The sequence below is a fragment of the Phocoena sinus genome, chromosome 7, assembly GCF_008692025.1.
Source record: "Phocoena sinus isolate mPhoSin1 chromosome 7, mPhoSin1.pri, whole genome shotgun sequence".
In the NCBI taxonomy this organism is placed as follows: Eukaryota; Metazoa; Chordata; class Mammalia; order Artiodactyla; family Phocoenidae; genus Phocoena; species Phocoena sinus.
In genome coordinates, this window is record NC_045769.1 from 69,217,691 (window position 1) to 69,233,337 (window position 15,647).

Genomic DNA, 15,647 nt, shown 5'->3' on the forward strand with positions numbered 1-15,647 from the left:
AATAGCACTAATGACTGGACTGTCATTCACACTGCACTTTAACAATGTTCTGTTTATCTGGAAATTAGAGCATCCTAATTATAGGTGGTGCTCAGGGTTTTTTCACCAAACCATAGAATGTGGCCAGGTAGGGAGAATGGAAAGGTGAGGAAACCACGGTTGTTACTAAGAGCTCTTCACTTTTAATCCTTGACCATGTTGATTGTATTCTAAAGCAGTTTATCTTCATATGTTGTCTTATATGGGAGAAACAACACTAAATCTACCAAACCTCATTTCATACGTTGCTTTTTCCACTGCCTTCAGATCAAAGTTGTTTTCTTCAGGCTGGACTAAATTATACACAGGTCCCAGGAGTGAAGGACACTGAATTAATGCACTATGTCACCCAGCCCTGACTATAGAATATTTTTATCAAAGTCCAAGGTACTATTTTGCTATTGCATTAAAAATTAATGCATGGATTGCCAAAAAGAGAAAAATGCATAAATAACCTAAACAAATTTTGTCTGGGCTTTGCACACTTTAGAGTTACCTTAAACAAAGAGTTTTTAAGGAGAATGGTTGGAGTTGTATACATATATGTAAATAATATTCTTACTCCTTTGTCTAATTATATGAGAGAGACCTCCAATTTAAATAAACAGTCTTAATTATCTATTTTGTTTTATGTAAACTGTCTTTTTAGAGTAAGGTTTCAGAGAAACACAAAAAGAAGCTGAATGCAGATTCCATCTTACACAGGGTCATGGGGCTTGGCAGATTATGAATTTGTTTATTGACCCACGTCAGCATGGGATGTTGGGCAAAAATGAATGTAGTTCACCTAAATATAACTAAATTGAACTTTGCATTTATATACTTGAAACAGAATAGATACACACAAATAACTATTTACGAATAGCACTATGTACACATAATGATTAACATAACATTTTAGCAGTGTGACAGAGGACATTAACCACCCGTGTCATAACTCAAGGTTGGTACCATGCCCAGTTTGTGTTAATTAAAAGTGCAAATTTATTTTATATGGCACAGGAGTATCTTGAGAATCAATTGGAATGACCTCAGACTTTTAGGACGCTGATAACGTTATCTCAGCAGAGTCCTTTTTTAAAATAAAGATTCAAAACCCATAGAAAATGCACAATACTTTTGGCATTTGGATTTCTCTTTCTGGATCAATCATACAGGCTGAATACTATGAATCTAGCATGGAGCTTTCAGGTTGTGTTAACCCCATTTATCCCTGCACGCTACAGCTCACCTGTTATTTATACACATAAGAGGTTTGATACTGCAGAACAAGGGGAGTGCTCTGTCGTGACACAGAACATACGTATTCATTAGCCCTGGCAGGTCCCTATGGACAGAAGTGGTGTGTCCTGATGATCTCTGTATGACAGAAAGAACTGGGGGGGGGGGGAAGGGTAGATGGCCTTAATGGATTGAAAACGTATATGGAAAAAGGGAAGAGACAGAATGAGTAATGAAAGGCCACAAAGTAACAACTTTAAAGGTTAGCTACAAAGCACTATTTAAACTGATTAAAATTGTCTAAAATCATTCACAGAGGTAGAATAAACAAGATAACATTTGACTCAACATGGGAAAATCAGTCCTCTTATGCACTAACCCTCAAATCCTTTCGCTTGCAATAGTTGATAACACTGACACTAAATACTAAGATTCAGAGTATGAATTATTTGTATATTTTAAATTGCATGTATATGCATAGTTGTGTATTCTGTTGAATTATGGTAGGATGTACACAGACTTTTGGACACTGTTTTTTACTTCATTTAGATGATTATTCAAAAATCTGTATACATATGCTTTTGTAAAACTACCCCTTGCATTAAAAAAGAAAACCCATAAATCTGAACTATAAACTATATGTATTTTATGTGAGTGTGATTATATGTTCATTTGAATACTTTGATTTGAGTATGGGAGATTTTAGGACCCCCAGAGGAAAATAAATTATTTATTTGAATTATGATTTTTGGTTTGCTTTAAGTGATAGGCTCTCTTGATAATGTATTGAACATAAGCCTGGTGGCCTAAAAGTGATATTTCTTTTATCAGTGTAATTTTCTTTGCATAACTGCTTATGCACTCATCCTCATAAATGCAAGTCATTCTCTTATATATGACTTGCATGTTAAAAATGATGACCGGGCTTCCCTGGTGGCGCAGTGGTTGAGAGTCCGCCTGCCGATGCAGGGGACACGGGTTCGTGCCCCGGTCCGGGAAGATCCCACATGCCGCGGAGCGGCTGGGCCCGTGAGCCATGGCCGCTGAGCCTGCGCGTCCAGAGCCTGTGCTCTGCAACGGGAGAGGCCACAACAGTGAGAGGCCCGCGTAAAGAAAAAAAAAAAAAAATGATGACCTATGAGACCCATGCATACCAAGTTTCAACCTCATTATGAAATATTGGCAAAACAGAGATTTTTATACTTGGTCACGTTTTGATGAGTGAATATTTTGTTGCTGTGAATAAAATTTAATGCATTCTAGGGAAACTGATTCAGATCATAAGCTACCCACAAATTTAATTGAAGGACAGGGTATATACCATTCTACTCCAAGTCATGGTGCCCTGTAACATTGAATACTTGCTTTTAAAGCTCAAAATGATGACATACAGAACAAGATCAGTTGCTTATCCGGATACCATCTACCCAGCAACTTGCTATAAGAAATAAGAAGGATAACTTTGGAGTAACTTAATGTCTCTAAAGTTGTAGTAGAGGTCATGATCGACTACTACTATTAAATGAAGTCTTGGTTTGTGGAGTCAGAACCTATGGCATATTCAGGGAGCATATTAGGAATGGTGGAGACTGACATGGAAAACAGCCAGAAAAGGTATCTAACAAATCAGAGCAAAGGGGGGAACGATGAAACAGCAGCAATCTGGAAACCAGTTTTTTAAAGCAATCATTTCTCATTTTACACTGTTGTACTAGTGACACTGAATCAAGGGAGATATCAAATATTTTTCCTGTGCTTTGAGTAACAGGGCAGGAATGACATAATAAATAGTATTTGGAAAAATTTTAATCTAAAGGCACTACTATTTTTTTAAGTTTTAAAGCACTATACTTGCTAGTTTTCAGGAAAATGTACTTAAGTGAAAAAAATGGAGCTTGAAGCTTCACAGTGAAGTCATAATTTTAATTGCATACGTGACCAGTAGATACCATAAAAATACCTGATGTTGTCATAGGGAGTGGGAACATCATGACAAAATGGAGAGGGCATGCCATGTCTAGAGGGGGCAACTGGACCTCAGATTCAGGCAACTGTTGCCAGGCAAGAATGAGGTCTAGTGTAAGACCATTCAACTTGTCTTGAAAAAGTGGGAAATATGGAACTACAGATTCTTTTATATAAAATTGACTGATTTTTAAAACTCTGTGCTGGCCAAATGAAATATAGTTACAGGTTACATGCTGCCTGCAGGCTGTCAGGTGGCAATTTCTCTATGTTAGAAGGTGAGGTATTTAAACTATATTTACCAAGGACCATTTAGCCAGAAATGCCTTTGTGATTGTTAAAAAGGATTGCTTTATGCAAATAATGTGGAATAGGGGGAGGGAGTAATTTGCTGCAAAATGTATTATAATTTGGATTCTTGAGGTGTGAAAGTGTGATTTAACGAGAAAAATCTTTGACAGTATTACTGTATAATTAGAATATCTTATTTTGAGACTGGGTTTTCAGATCATCCTTAACTGGTTTTAAACCTCTATTGTTTCTTAGCTGTGGTCTCTACAATGTTGACTCACAAATACCATTAAGAATAAATAGCATAAAAATATTTTGAATTTTTGACAGCTTTTTGATTAAGGAGATCATGCTCTGTGTTTTGCTGAGTATGAAAGAATTTCTATACCTTTCTTATAACCAGCATTCCCACTGGAAAATTTCCTTTTCAGTAGCTGTCCAGAGGTTGAAGAAAAAGTGATTTATAAATTCTAGGAGTGATTTTAGTTCTTTTTCTGTCTAGTCAGTTTTGTTTTGTGTTTAATGCATCTCTGGCTTTTTCAAAATAAAAGCATAAGAAGAAATATTTGTGTAGCAGGTTACAGTTGGAAAATATTTTCACAAATATTACTGCTTTAGGTAACCTTAATAACAATCGAGTAAGGTATATGATACCATTATTGTCAATATTTTATGGCTGAAAAAAGTGAGTATGATATGCTTATGTGATTTCACCAGGATTAGAACAAATAAATGATGGCATGGATCAGGGCCAGTGGTCTGAACCTCAAGCTTGGGTTATTCACTCTTCAAACAAAATTCTAGGATCTTCTTTATGTTTTCTCCAGTCCCTTTCTATCCCAACAATCTAGTAATGCCTCCAAATAAAACACTGTGTTAGACAAAATAGTGCTCGACCCCACAGTATACTACGATAAGTGAAGTACTAAACCTGTAACTGAGGCTGTCTGGATTGGGGACTAGGTCATTTGAAAGTTCCCTTAATCTCTAAAATCAAAGAGTCTAAGGGAATTTAGAATGTGAAATTATAAAGAACACAGAAGCTGGAAAAGTTTCATTGTCTGGTAAACAGATTCCCTTGATGTAATTTCTTAGCATTGAACCACAGGCTTTACACACAGCAGGCCCTCAATTTGTTGACTAATTAAGATTAACAGTCCCTATATCATATTCAGCTTATACAGGACTTTTCATTTTGGTGTTCTGAAGATGGAACCTATTTAAATAGGTTAAGGAGAATATATAATTTCTGTGCTTCTTCCCCTCACTTTTCCCCTGATACTACTTTTAAATATGACATCACATTTTAGGCTAGGAATTATTGGGAAATGGACTAAGGAAGATTTCAGATCAAATAGATTAGAACAGGTAATACTAGATACTGCTGTGTTGGCCTCTTGGCTTATGAGGGTCGGTACACAAAAGGAGAATGCTGCTTAGTCTGCTGAAACATTTTGATTGGTCATCACTCCCCTTGAAGCATAAAGGTAAGTAGTTATTGTATAGGGCCAGTTTTCAGTATCAGGAAGTTTGTAGGCCCTCTCTCAGAAGACTTGTTTTTTAGCCAATGAATTTGCTACTCTCTACTTGAAATTTTGAATGTTCTATGTATTAGTTTTGCCATTTCCTACCTAGGAGATGATGAATCTGTTGCATTATTAGGCTGAGGCGGCAGTAAGTAAACTATTATAATTACTTTATTGTATTTACCCCAGTAGTGATTTTTTTCTAGAGAGAATCTTGGTAAATATGGTGTTCAATTTTTTAAAAAATATCCAAAGGAGTGTAATAGGTGTAGTGATGTCGTGCAGGCCTGGGTGAGCACTGTGCAGCTTTCCTAGAGCAAGCTGGCCATGCCTGCAGGTGTTTGCCTCAGGTCTCTGCCCTTAGGAAGTCTGAGCAAACCTACAAATGAAAGCAGAGTCCCTAACAGCCAGAATTACCCTATGGGAACCTTGTAGAAGAGAGCCGCTTTTATAGACCTCATGAACTTCTGAATAGCATACCTGTGTTGGGGTGGGGGGGTGCGGTAGTGAGTGTCTTAGATTAATATTTCCATGAATGTGTGCTAAAAATCGATTCTAGAAGACCTAATCTTTTATTCCCAATTTCCTCCGATTCTGAAAGTCGTTTATATGTCCTTCATTTTTCTATATAACAGTGTCTTTATCATTTTGAAGCTGTGACAGAACTTTGAAGAATGCCACAGTAGTTTTGCTTCAAAATAGTTAAAGAGTTAAATGGAAGAAGTAGAGCAATGAGGCAGCAACTGTTTAGTAATTAAACCTAAGTTAGGGCTTCCCTGGTGGCGCAGTGGTTGAGAGTCCACCTGCCAACGCAGGAGACACGGGTTCGTGCCCCGGTCCGGGAAGATCCCACATGCCGCGGAGCGGCTGGGCCCGTGAGCCATGGCCGCTGAGCCTGCGCTTCTGGAGCCTGTGCTCCGCAACGGGAGAGGCCACGACAGTGAGAGGCCCGCATACCGCAAAAAAAACAAAAACAAAAACAAAAAACCTAAGTTATAAAATGGTCAGTAATGATAGCATGAAAAAGTGTTATCCAAACTGTCCGGTTTCATGGGAAATATAGACTTGTTCATTTATATATACATAAATTCATCCTATAACAATAAAATACTCAGGCTTTTTACTGTAGTATGTCATCCTTGTGCACACTTACGTTAAAGTACCTTAAAAGCAGTTTTCTATTAAATTATATATTTTAAAAATAAACACATTGCATTGTGAAGTTTGCCAGCTGTATTAAGAATTTTCTAATCCTTTCAAAAATGAAAATTGATGTTTTGGAACAATTCTTCAATTATCTTGAGGAACTATTTTTCTTACTTTCTACTGTTTTCTGAATTTTTATTGTACCTAATATTTAAGCTGTTTCTAAACATCAGTGGGAGTTATTGTTCCGGAGTCATGTTTCTAATAACGTTAAAATAGTATTGTTTCTGAGGTTTTTCTCTTCATGTTCCAAAGAGAAACCATATAAGAACTGTTTTTAAAACCCATCTTATTATTTGGGTGCCAAGTTAAGTGACACGCACGTGCTGCTGTTATCTAGGGAGCATGATATTTTGTTCAAAGAACATTTGGCTCCACATTTTGCTTACATTTCACATCAGAAATATCGCCACAAATAAATAGAACAATAATAATAACAATGACAACAAATTTAGTTCTATTTCCAATTAGTATTAAAATTCAAGAAACTGGTGAAAAAGCTCTTTGTCCTCCTAAGACCAGAACACTCTCCTGAACACAGGCTTCTTCAGTTCCTACTAATATTAGGAAGTAGCTTATGGTTTAACTATTAATTTATACTTTCAAATACTATTAATGATTTTAAAGCACTGGATAAATACTCATGTTTCAGGGGATGTGAATAATTCTGTCCCCTTAAGGTTATTTAATGAAAGCTTAATCTTAAATTTTGCAGCCCTGCTTAGGTTGTTATTTAGTATGCATCAATAAATAAACTTTCGGGCTTCCCTGGTGGCGCAGTCGTTGAGAGTCCGCCTGCTGATGCAGGGGACACGGGTTCGTGCCCCAGTCCAGGAAGATCCCACATGCCGCGGAGCGGCTAGGCCCGTGAGCCATGGCCACTGAGCCTGCGCGTCCAGAGCCTGTGCTCCACAACAGGAGAGGCCACAACACTGAGAGGCCCGTGTACCACAAAAAAATAAATAACTAAATAAATAAATAAATAAACTTTCAATTATCTTGGTAAGCATATCCAAAAATAGCATGAGAATCAAAAGGCAATGGTGTATCCAGTAATTGTTCCAAATAGATAACTTTAAAAATATATAAATTTATTTATTTATTTGTTTGTTTGTTTGTTTTTGGCTGCGTTGGGTCTTCATTGCTGCACGTGGGCTTTCTCTAGTTGAAGTGAGCGGGGCCTACTCTTCATTGTGGTGCACAGACTTCTCATTGTGGTGGCTTCTCTTGTTGCGGTGTGTGGGCTCTAGGCGCGCAGGCTTCAGTATTTGTGCACGTGGGCTCTAGGGCACAGGCTCAACAGTTGTGGTGCACAAGCTTAGTTGCTCCGTGGCATGTGGGATCTTCCGGGACCAGGGCTCAAACCCATGTCCCCTGTACTGGCAGACGGATTCTCAACCACCGCACCACCAGGGAAGCCCCAAATAGATAATTTTGATAGGATCTCTATTTAATTTCAGATGAAACAAATCTTATGAAATTTAATTATTTTTGCTAGAGTTTATGCAGTTAAACTATGCATTTCTCTATGCAGTGAAAATGGCCAACCTATTTTATTTAAACTTTATTATATATTCCTGTCTTTTACAGTGATTATAACTTACTAAAATCATTTGTTGCATGTATTTTACAAATGATTAATCTACAAGAAAAATTTTAATCCAATAAAGGTGAAGGTTGCCCTTTTTGGTTGTTTTTTAAAATAATTACTCTAAAGCTAAAGCGGTTTCATTTTTTCAAGGGGCAATTTTTTTTTTTAAATCATGTTTGTTATGTATGTTTGTTAACTTATGCCACCAATGGCTTAGCTCAGCTAACTGAAAGGAAGCCAGACCCTTTTATGGGGGGGGCGGTGAGTGTTGTGTTGTGTTTGTGGTAAATTCCATTGTCTGTGACTCCTAAATTATTTTCTGAGACCTTTTTTTAAAGACATTTATTCATGTTTCTTCTGTATCCATCTAATCAAATTCCTACTCATAGCATACGTGTTTTCTTATTTTCTCAACTCTGTATTTTGTTAATCTTTTAAAGAAAAAAAATCCTAATAGAAATTCCCTGGAAATAATTTACAGAACTAATGAATCTGTAGGTCTTTTAGACAGTTCTACATTACAGTCCCATTAATATTCTCTCCTTTTTATAAGGCTTGAAGTAAATCCCATGACACTAGAAGAATTTAGATACTGATTACTTGCGATTGGTTCCTGGTGATTTGCTCTTAATAATTTCCAGTTGAATTTAATGAAAGTATGATTCCTGAAATGCTGCTTCATTAAAATTGCATCTTTTCCCCTTTAAGTGTGGTCTCGGTCATTTCACCCATTTTGCGGTGTGTTTTTCTCCCCCTTAAAAAGTAATGATTGAGAAAGCAGAAACAATTAAGAATATCACTTTAGTTCTTCCTAGAAGGCCCCCCAGAGTTCCTCTGCATGAAATGATGCAAGCTGCACTTCATCAGGATTTTATAATATGTTCTTTCCAATTGAAGAGATTATTTTTTTAAGTAGTTTTAAAAGAGAAACATGAAGATTTGTGGGGAGGTGAAGGAAAGGAAAGTGAAGAATCTGTTGCATATACAGGAGAAGTAAGGTGTTTAGTATTTTTACTCAAAAAGATATATATATACATATATATATATATATATATATATATGTGGAGCTTGATTAAGTTATACAGTGCAGCATTCAGAGTTAATTTAATTGAGATGGTGATTTGCCAATGAATATCTACATGGATCCTTTTTAAAAATCCAAATGCAAATGAGTACAACTGCAGTAAAATATATTTGCAAATGAATCCTGTTGCTTTATTCATTTATTATGTAATTACTGCAATCTTTCCCACCTTGTTTTCAGTATTTCTTAATCATTAAGTCAGAAGCATGACAGCAGTGCCAGCCCTGGCATGATTCTCTTTGACTGAAACCTTGTAAATTAACACAATTAGCACAGCATCATCCTGCTAATTAACTTCCAGTGTCTGGTGCAGTGGTTTTGCAAGCAAGGAAGAGGGAGTCAGAAGGGAATCAACATGCCATTCTGTTACCAAACTCTGTGATACGTTCAGTTTAGCTCAGTAAGTCAAAGCCGGCCATGTCAGGAGCCAAAGTCAGGCAATGAAGAGCTAAAGGGGTTGGAGGAGGAAAGCAGAAGCGGGTAGGAGCTGTCAAAATAGAATGCAGTAATTCAGAAGGGAGCTGATGCCACAGATGCTTCATTTAGACCAGAACTCCTTCTTATCAAGGAATCTCTGCCAGAGGGCACAAGAGAGTTTGCAAAATTCACTTACCATAATACAAAGGAGATTAAGGAGCCCTGCTTAATACAGCTGTATCAGAATAGGAAGTGTTCCAATCAAGCAGAGATTAGAATAGGACGAACCAGCATTGGGAAATAGAACAGGGTTCCAGTGCTCTTCTGTAACTAACTATATGTGAGTCCTCGAGGGTACATTATAAATCCCTTTGGGTACTGGTTCCCTAATGAGGGAAATAAGGCAATGTCTAAGGTCTCTCTTTAAACTGTAAAATTCAAATGATTCTCTCATTCTGACTGCTTTATAATGAGAAAATACTCTTGTATAGTTTGCTACATAGTCACCTTGCTTCCGTTTGTAATCTAGCAGATGATAGAGTTACACATAGCATCTCATTTTCTAGTTGTACTCTTCGAGTTTATGCCACACACTGCTTTCCATAAATGTAAAGGGTTAGAATCCAGATTCTCTGTTCTTATCTTCCCTTTTACCTGCTTCCCCCCTTCACATATATATATATATATATATATATATATATATATATATATATTCCACCCCCCCACCCCTCAGTACCTTGAAGGCTGTAAGGCAGAGGGAAAGATGATAACAGAAGAAGGGAGAATGCTAGCTAGAAGACCGACAGACAAGTGATGCTTGTTTTTTTTTTTCAGAGTTTCAACAACAGGACTGAGAGGCAGAAAGGAGCCAGTTGTAATTCATACCGAGTTGTAGGCTTTGTGCGATGAAAGCGATGGAGCGCTGCCTGGGAGATTGCTTTGCTGCACTCCACGAAGCAGATTTGAAACTGTCGTGGACCACTTTAGATGAGAGTTGGATTATGGAATGACCTGCTATGTCTGTGTCATATTGTTCTGCGCAGGGAGCATTATACTGTGCTAACTAGGTGTTCAGTACCAAATAAGAGAGGTGTCCTAGATGTGATCTGTCAGCTGTGTCTCATTTTTATATTGGTTAAAATAGAAAACAGAAACTGTGATGTGAAGAGACAGGATAGCTGGATATCGCACATGTTAATACTCTCACGTGCTAGATATTTAAAATGTATGCATATTTTATTGTAAGAACTTGTGATTGAATTCTAACTTGACAGGAATGTGTATGTACATACATATGTGTTTCTGTGTGTGTGTGTAGCAAGTAACTTGATAGGCTTAGCAGAAATAAATTTACTTATTACTTAAAAATGAAAAAAAATGTAGGTCTCCTACAGAGTTTTCATTTAAATTGTTTAGTTTTTATACAGGGTATAAATTACTTTTATACAGGGTTGGAAGTTTTCATTTAAATTGTTTACTTTTTATACAGGGTTGAAATTTTATACAGGGTTTTCATTTAAATTGTTTACTTTTTATACAGCGTTGAAATTCAGTCCCTTTTAAAGTATATGCATTGTAGAGACCATAACAGGTATTATAAACTGTGGGAATCCTTTATAATGTCACTATCGTTGGCGGAAAATAATAGGTAACAAAAGAAGTTGGGGGAAAAAGCTTTAACAGTTCTGATGAGTATCTAAGTAAATTAACTTTTTCCCCCCCAAATCTTTAGGCTTGAAGATGCAGTGGACGCCGGAGCATGCCCAGTGGCCAGAACAGCACTTTGACATCACCTCCACCACTCGGTCTCCTGCCCACAAAGTTGAAGCTTACAGAGGTCATCTGCAGCGCACCTACCAGTATGCCTGGGCAAATGATGACATATCTGCTCTGACTGCATCCAACCTACTAAAAAAATATGCAGAGAAGTATTCTGGCATTTTGGAAGGCCCCGTGGACCGACCTGTACTCAGCAACTACTCTGATGCGCCATCAGGACTAGTGAACGGTCGGAAAAATGAAAGCGAACCGTGGCAGCCTTCCTTGAATTCAGATGCTGTTTATCCCATGAACTGTGTTCCGGATGTTATCACTGCCAGCAAAGCTGGAGTCAGTTCAGCCCTCCCTCCAGCAGATGTCTCTGCAAGTATAGGGAGCTCTCCTGGGGTGGCCAGCAACCTGACAGAGCCTAGTTATTCAAGTAGTACCTGTGGAAGCCACACTGTACCTAGTCTTCATACAGGGCTCCCATCTCAGGAATATGCCCCAGGATACAACGGCTCATATTTGCATTCTACTTACAGCAGCCAGCCAGCACCTGCACTTCCTTCACCTCATCCTTCTCCCTTGCATAGCTCTGGGCTCCTACAGCCACCACCTCCTCCGCCGCCGCCACCAGCCCTGGTCCCAGGCTACAATGGGACTTCTAACCTCTCCAGTTATAGCTATCCCTCTGCTAGCTATCCTCCTCATACTGCTGTGGGATCTGGGTACAGCCCTGGGGGTGCACCCCCTCCTCCTTCAGCATACCTGCCTTCAGGAATTCCTGCTCCCACCCCCCTGCCCCCCACCACTGTTCCTGGCTACACCTACCAGGGTCATGGTTTGACACCTATCGCACCCGCGGCTCTGACAAACAGTTCGGCAAGTTCTCTCAAAAGGAAAGCTTTCTATATGGCAGGGCAAGGAGACATGGACTCCAGTTATGGAAATTACAGCTATGGCCAACAGAGATCCACACAGAGTCCTATGTACAGAATGCCCGACAACAGCATTTCAAACTCGAATCGGGGGAATGGCTTTGACAGAAGTGCTGAAACATCATCCTTAGCATTTAAGCCAACGAAGCAGCTAATGTCCTCTGAACAGCAAAGGAAATTCAGCAGCCAGTCCAGTAGGGCTCTGACCCCTCCTTCCTACAGTACTGCTAAAAATTCATTGGGATCAAGATCCAGTGAATCCTTCGGGAAGTACACTTCACCAGTAATGAGTGAGCATGGGGATGAGCACAGGCAGCTCCTCTCTCATCCAATGCAAGGCCCTGGACTCCGTGCAGCTACCTCATCCAACCACTCTGTGGACGAGCAACTGAAGAATACTGACACGCACCTCATTGACCTGGTAACCAACGAGATTATCACCCAAGGACCGCCAGTGGACTGGAATGACATTGCTGGTCTCGACCTGGTAAAGGCTGTCATTAAAGAGGAGGTTTTATGGCCAGTGTTGAGGTCAGATGCATTCAGTGGACTGACGGCCTTACCTCGGAGCATCCTTTTATTTGGACCTCGGGGAACAGGCAAAACATTATTGGGCAGATGCATAGCTAGTCAGCTGGGGGCCACATTTTTCAAAATTGCTGGTTCTGGACTTATTGCCAAGTGGTTAGGAGAAGCAGAGAAAATTATCCATGCCTCTTTCCTTGTGGCCAGGTGTCGCCAGCCCTCGGTGATTTTTGTCAGTGACATTGACATGCTTCTCTCCTCTCAAGTGAGTGAGGAACACAGTCCAGTCAGTCGGATGAGAACCGAATTTCTGATGCAGCTGGACACTGTACTAACTTCGGCTGAGGACCAAATCGTAGTAATTTGTGCCACCAGTAAACCAGAAGAAATAGATGAATCTCTTCGGAGGTACTTCATGAAACGACTTTTAATCCCACTTCCTGACAGCACAGCGAGGCACCAGATAATAGTACAACTGCTCTCACAGCACAATTACTGTCTCAATGACAAGGAGTTTGCACTGCTCGTCCAGCGCACAGAAGGCTTTTCTGGACTAGACGTGGCTCATTTGTGTCAGGAAGCAGCGGTGGGCCCTCTCCATGCCATGCCAGCCACAGACCTTTCAGCCATTATGCCCAGCCAGTTGAGACCCGTTACATATCAAGACTTTGAAAATGCTTTCTGCAAGATTCAGCCTAGCATATCTCAAAAAGAGCTTGATATGTATGTTGAATGGAACAAAATGTTTGGTTGCAGTCAGTGATAACTTCTTTAAAAAAAATGTAATGAATGTTGGCACACACACATAAAACCTGCTACATAGGGTATAGAGCCCCTTTCCAGTAGTGTTTGAATTGCAAAGGGTACTGGGGAAGACGACGATTAAGTTGCATCTTTAGAGTCAGGGTAGATTTGGAGGAAAAATGCATCCAATGAGAGCTTCTGATTTGAAAGCCCCAGATGACATAAAGCATCTGCTGATGCTCAGTTCGGTTCAAGCTAGACAACACTCACCAAGGAGCAAGGTGCAAGTGTGTTGATTTCAGAAGGACATGAACCTCGTGTGTTGATTCCATTCTGCTGTTCTCGAGATTTAGTTGCTGTCAAGTGCCTGGAGTGGTGCTTTATTTTTTGTTTGCCTCACAATTACATTGGTGGCATGTGCTAATATAAAGAGCTTTAACTTCAAACATTATTGGACTAAAGAGATGAATGGTTGTGTTTCGACAGAAAACCAGATTTTTGCCATTTTAAGAGCAACAGTATTCCTCAATCCTGTCTGTTCTGCAGTATTAAGCTAAGAACAGGTAAAACAGGGTAACGGTAATCTGGACCTTAATTTCTGCAGTTCATTTCTTTTAATGTTCTTGTCTGCAAAAACTCAGGAAAGTGATTGTGATTTGTACAGTACCTCAAAGGAATGTGTTGAAAGCACTATGTACTGCTGAGAGTAATGGGATAGGCTTCAATGTTACTTTATATTAAAATGTATGTTTACCTCAACAATTGGAAAATAGCAAGGAAAATTACTTTGAATGTATCCAGAAAAATACTGAGTGTGATACAACTGAATATTTACAACTTAAAGTAAAAATGGAAGGATTTTTTTTTAAAGGTTCTTTCACTAATTATGGGGAATTGACCAGAGCAGAATAATTCTTTATATCAATACCTGCAAGAGTTCTTCGTACATTGCTCCTTGATAATGAAGTGAAAATGTTCTTAGAAGGTACACTGGTTAATGGAAAGCTACTTATACAGTCTGTGTTAGTGTCTAGAACAGTCAGCCACAAGACCCGTTTAGGACCCTGAAAGTCACAGTACCTAAAAACTAGGACTGCCTTTTCCTGCAGAGCTGGTAATGGTGGTGGTGATTTGCAAGTTCTCTCTGAAACTGCTGGGAATGGTGTCATCCTATTCACTAATCTAGCTTATAGGCTTGCCGTGCTGTTTGACAGAATGCAGAAGATAGCAACCAAAACAAACAAGCAAACAAATAAATACAGAAAACAACCAACCAACTTATATATCTGCAAAGAATATATCTACGTCCCCTCTCCTTCTTGACTCCTCTCTTGTCAGTGCAATTTTGCTTCTCATTTTGAAATCTTCTGGGCTGTAGTGCTCCCACATTCATTTCTACCTCAGTTTTGTTGCATTTCTCTTGGAAAGTCAAATAGAAAATTGGAAGTAGACACACACACACACACACACACACACACACACACACACACACAAATATAGCTTGCCAAACATGTTACTTTGTTTTCTTCTATCTTTTCCCATAAATCTAGTTTCCAAAAAACATCAGCCTTCATGCTCACTTCCACCGAAGTCCACCCTCACCCCAACAGCATATGTGGCATTTTTCTCAATTTCCCATTCCTCATCTGCTCCCCACCAAGTTGTTCTTTGTATCCTTTAATGCTTTATGTGCAACTTTTCATTGCTAGGTGACTGATGTTTGGCAATGCCTCTGAACAGACACGGTGTAGGCTGTAGCCTTCCAAAGCCACTGCCCGTGCATAAGCAGAACAGCCTGGCTTTTTGAATGTATTTTTCCTGGTTTTTTTTTTTTTTCCTTCCTTTTTTTAGTTGAGAGATGCAGTAACAAAACTGTTGCAAAGCACTGGCGTTTTATGTATTCAAAAAGTGATGTACATTTTAAAAAATTTTAAATAAATGCAATGAGAAGCCCTAAGAAAGGTCTTTCTGTTATTGTTTTGTTTTCCTTCAAATTTTTTTTTTTTACTGATTTCATCCACAATGTCAAATTCTCTGAAACACTTAACATAGAGAAAGCTAATGAAGGACTTGATATTTCTGAAATTTTATGATGCTTGATCATTACTCCCCTTTTTTCTTATTTTTCTTGTTGCTAAAAACTGAGCAAATGAACCAGAATTTAACTTACTATGATTTTCTATCAATTAAAACTGTTCTTACACATAATTATTCCATATTAAAAAGCAGTGCCTTTCATTAAGGATACAAAAAATAATATTTAAGTACGTCCTCTGCTTTTCACAAGTGAATAAACACTACAGTCGTGTTCTGGCTCTACCCTGCACATATCCCTTATT

The 15,647-nt window shown here is 38.8% G+C and overlaps 1 protein-coding gene across 2 annotated transcripts in view; it reads left to right on the forward strand.

Moving 5' to 3' along the window:
- Window positions 1-15,264, forward strand: part of FIGN (fidgetin, microtubule severing factor) — a 120,843-nt gene extending 105,579 nt beyond the window's left edge. Inside the window, exon 3 of one of the 2 annotated variants that reach the window (XM_032636479.1) lies at window positions 11,073-15,264. In XM_032636479.1, coding sequence (XP_032492370.1) covers window positions 11,073-13,327 — 2,255 coding nt within the window. In that variant the 3' untranslated portion in view covers window positions 13,328-15,264. The remainder of the gene's footprint in view (window positions 1-11,072) is intronic. The other variant, XM_032636480.1, reaches the window with a different exon arrangement.
- The last annotated feature ends 383 nt before the right edge of the window (window positions 15,265-15,647 follow it).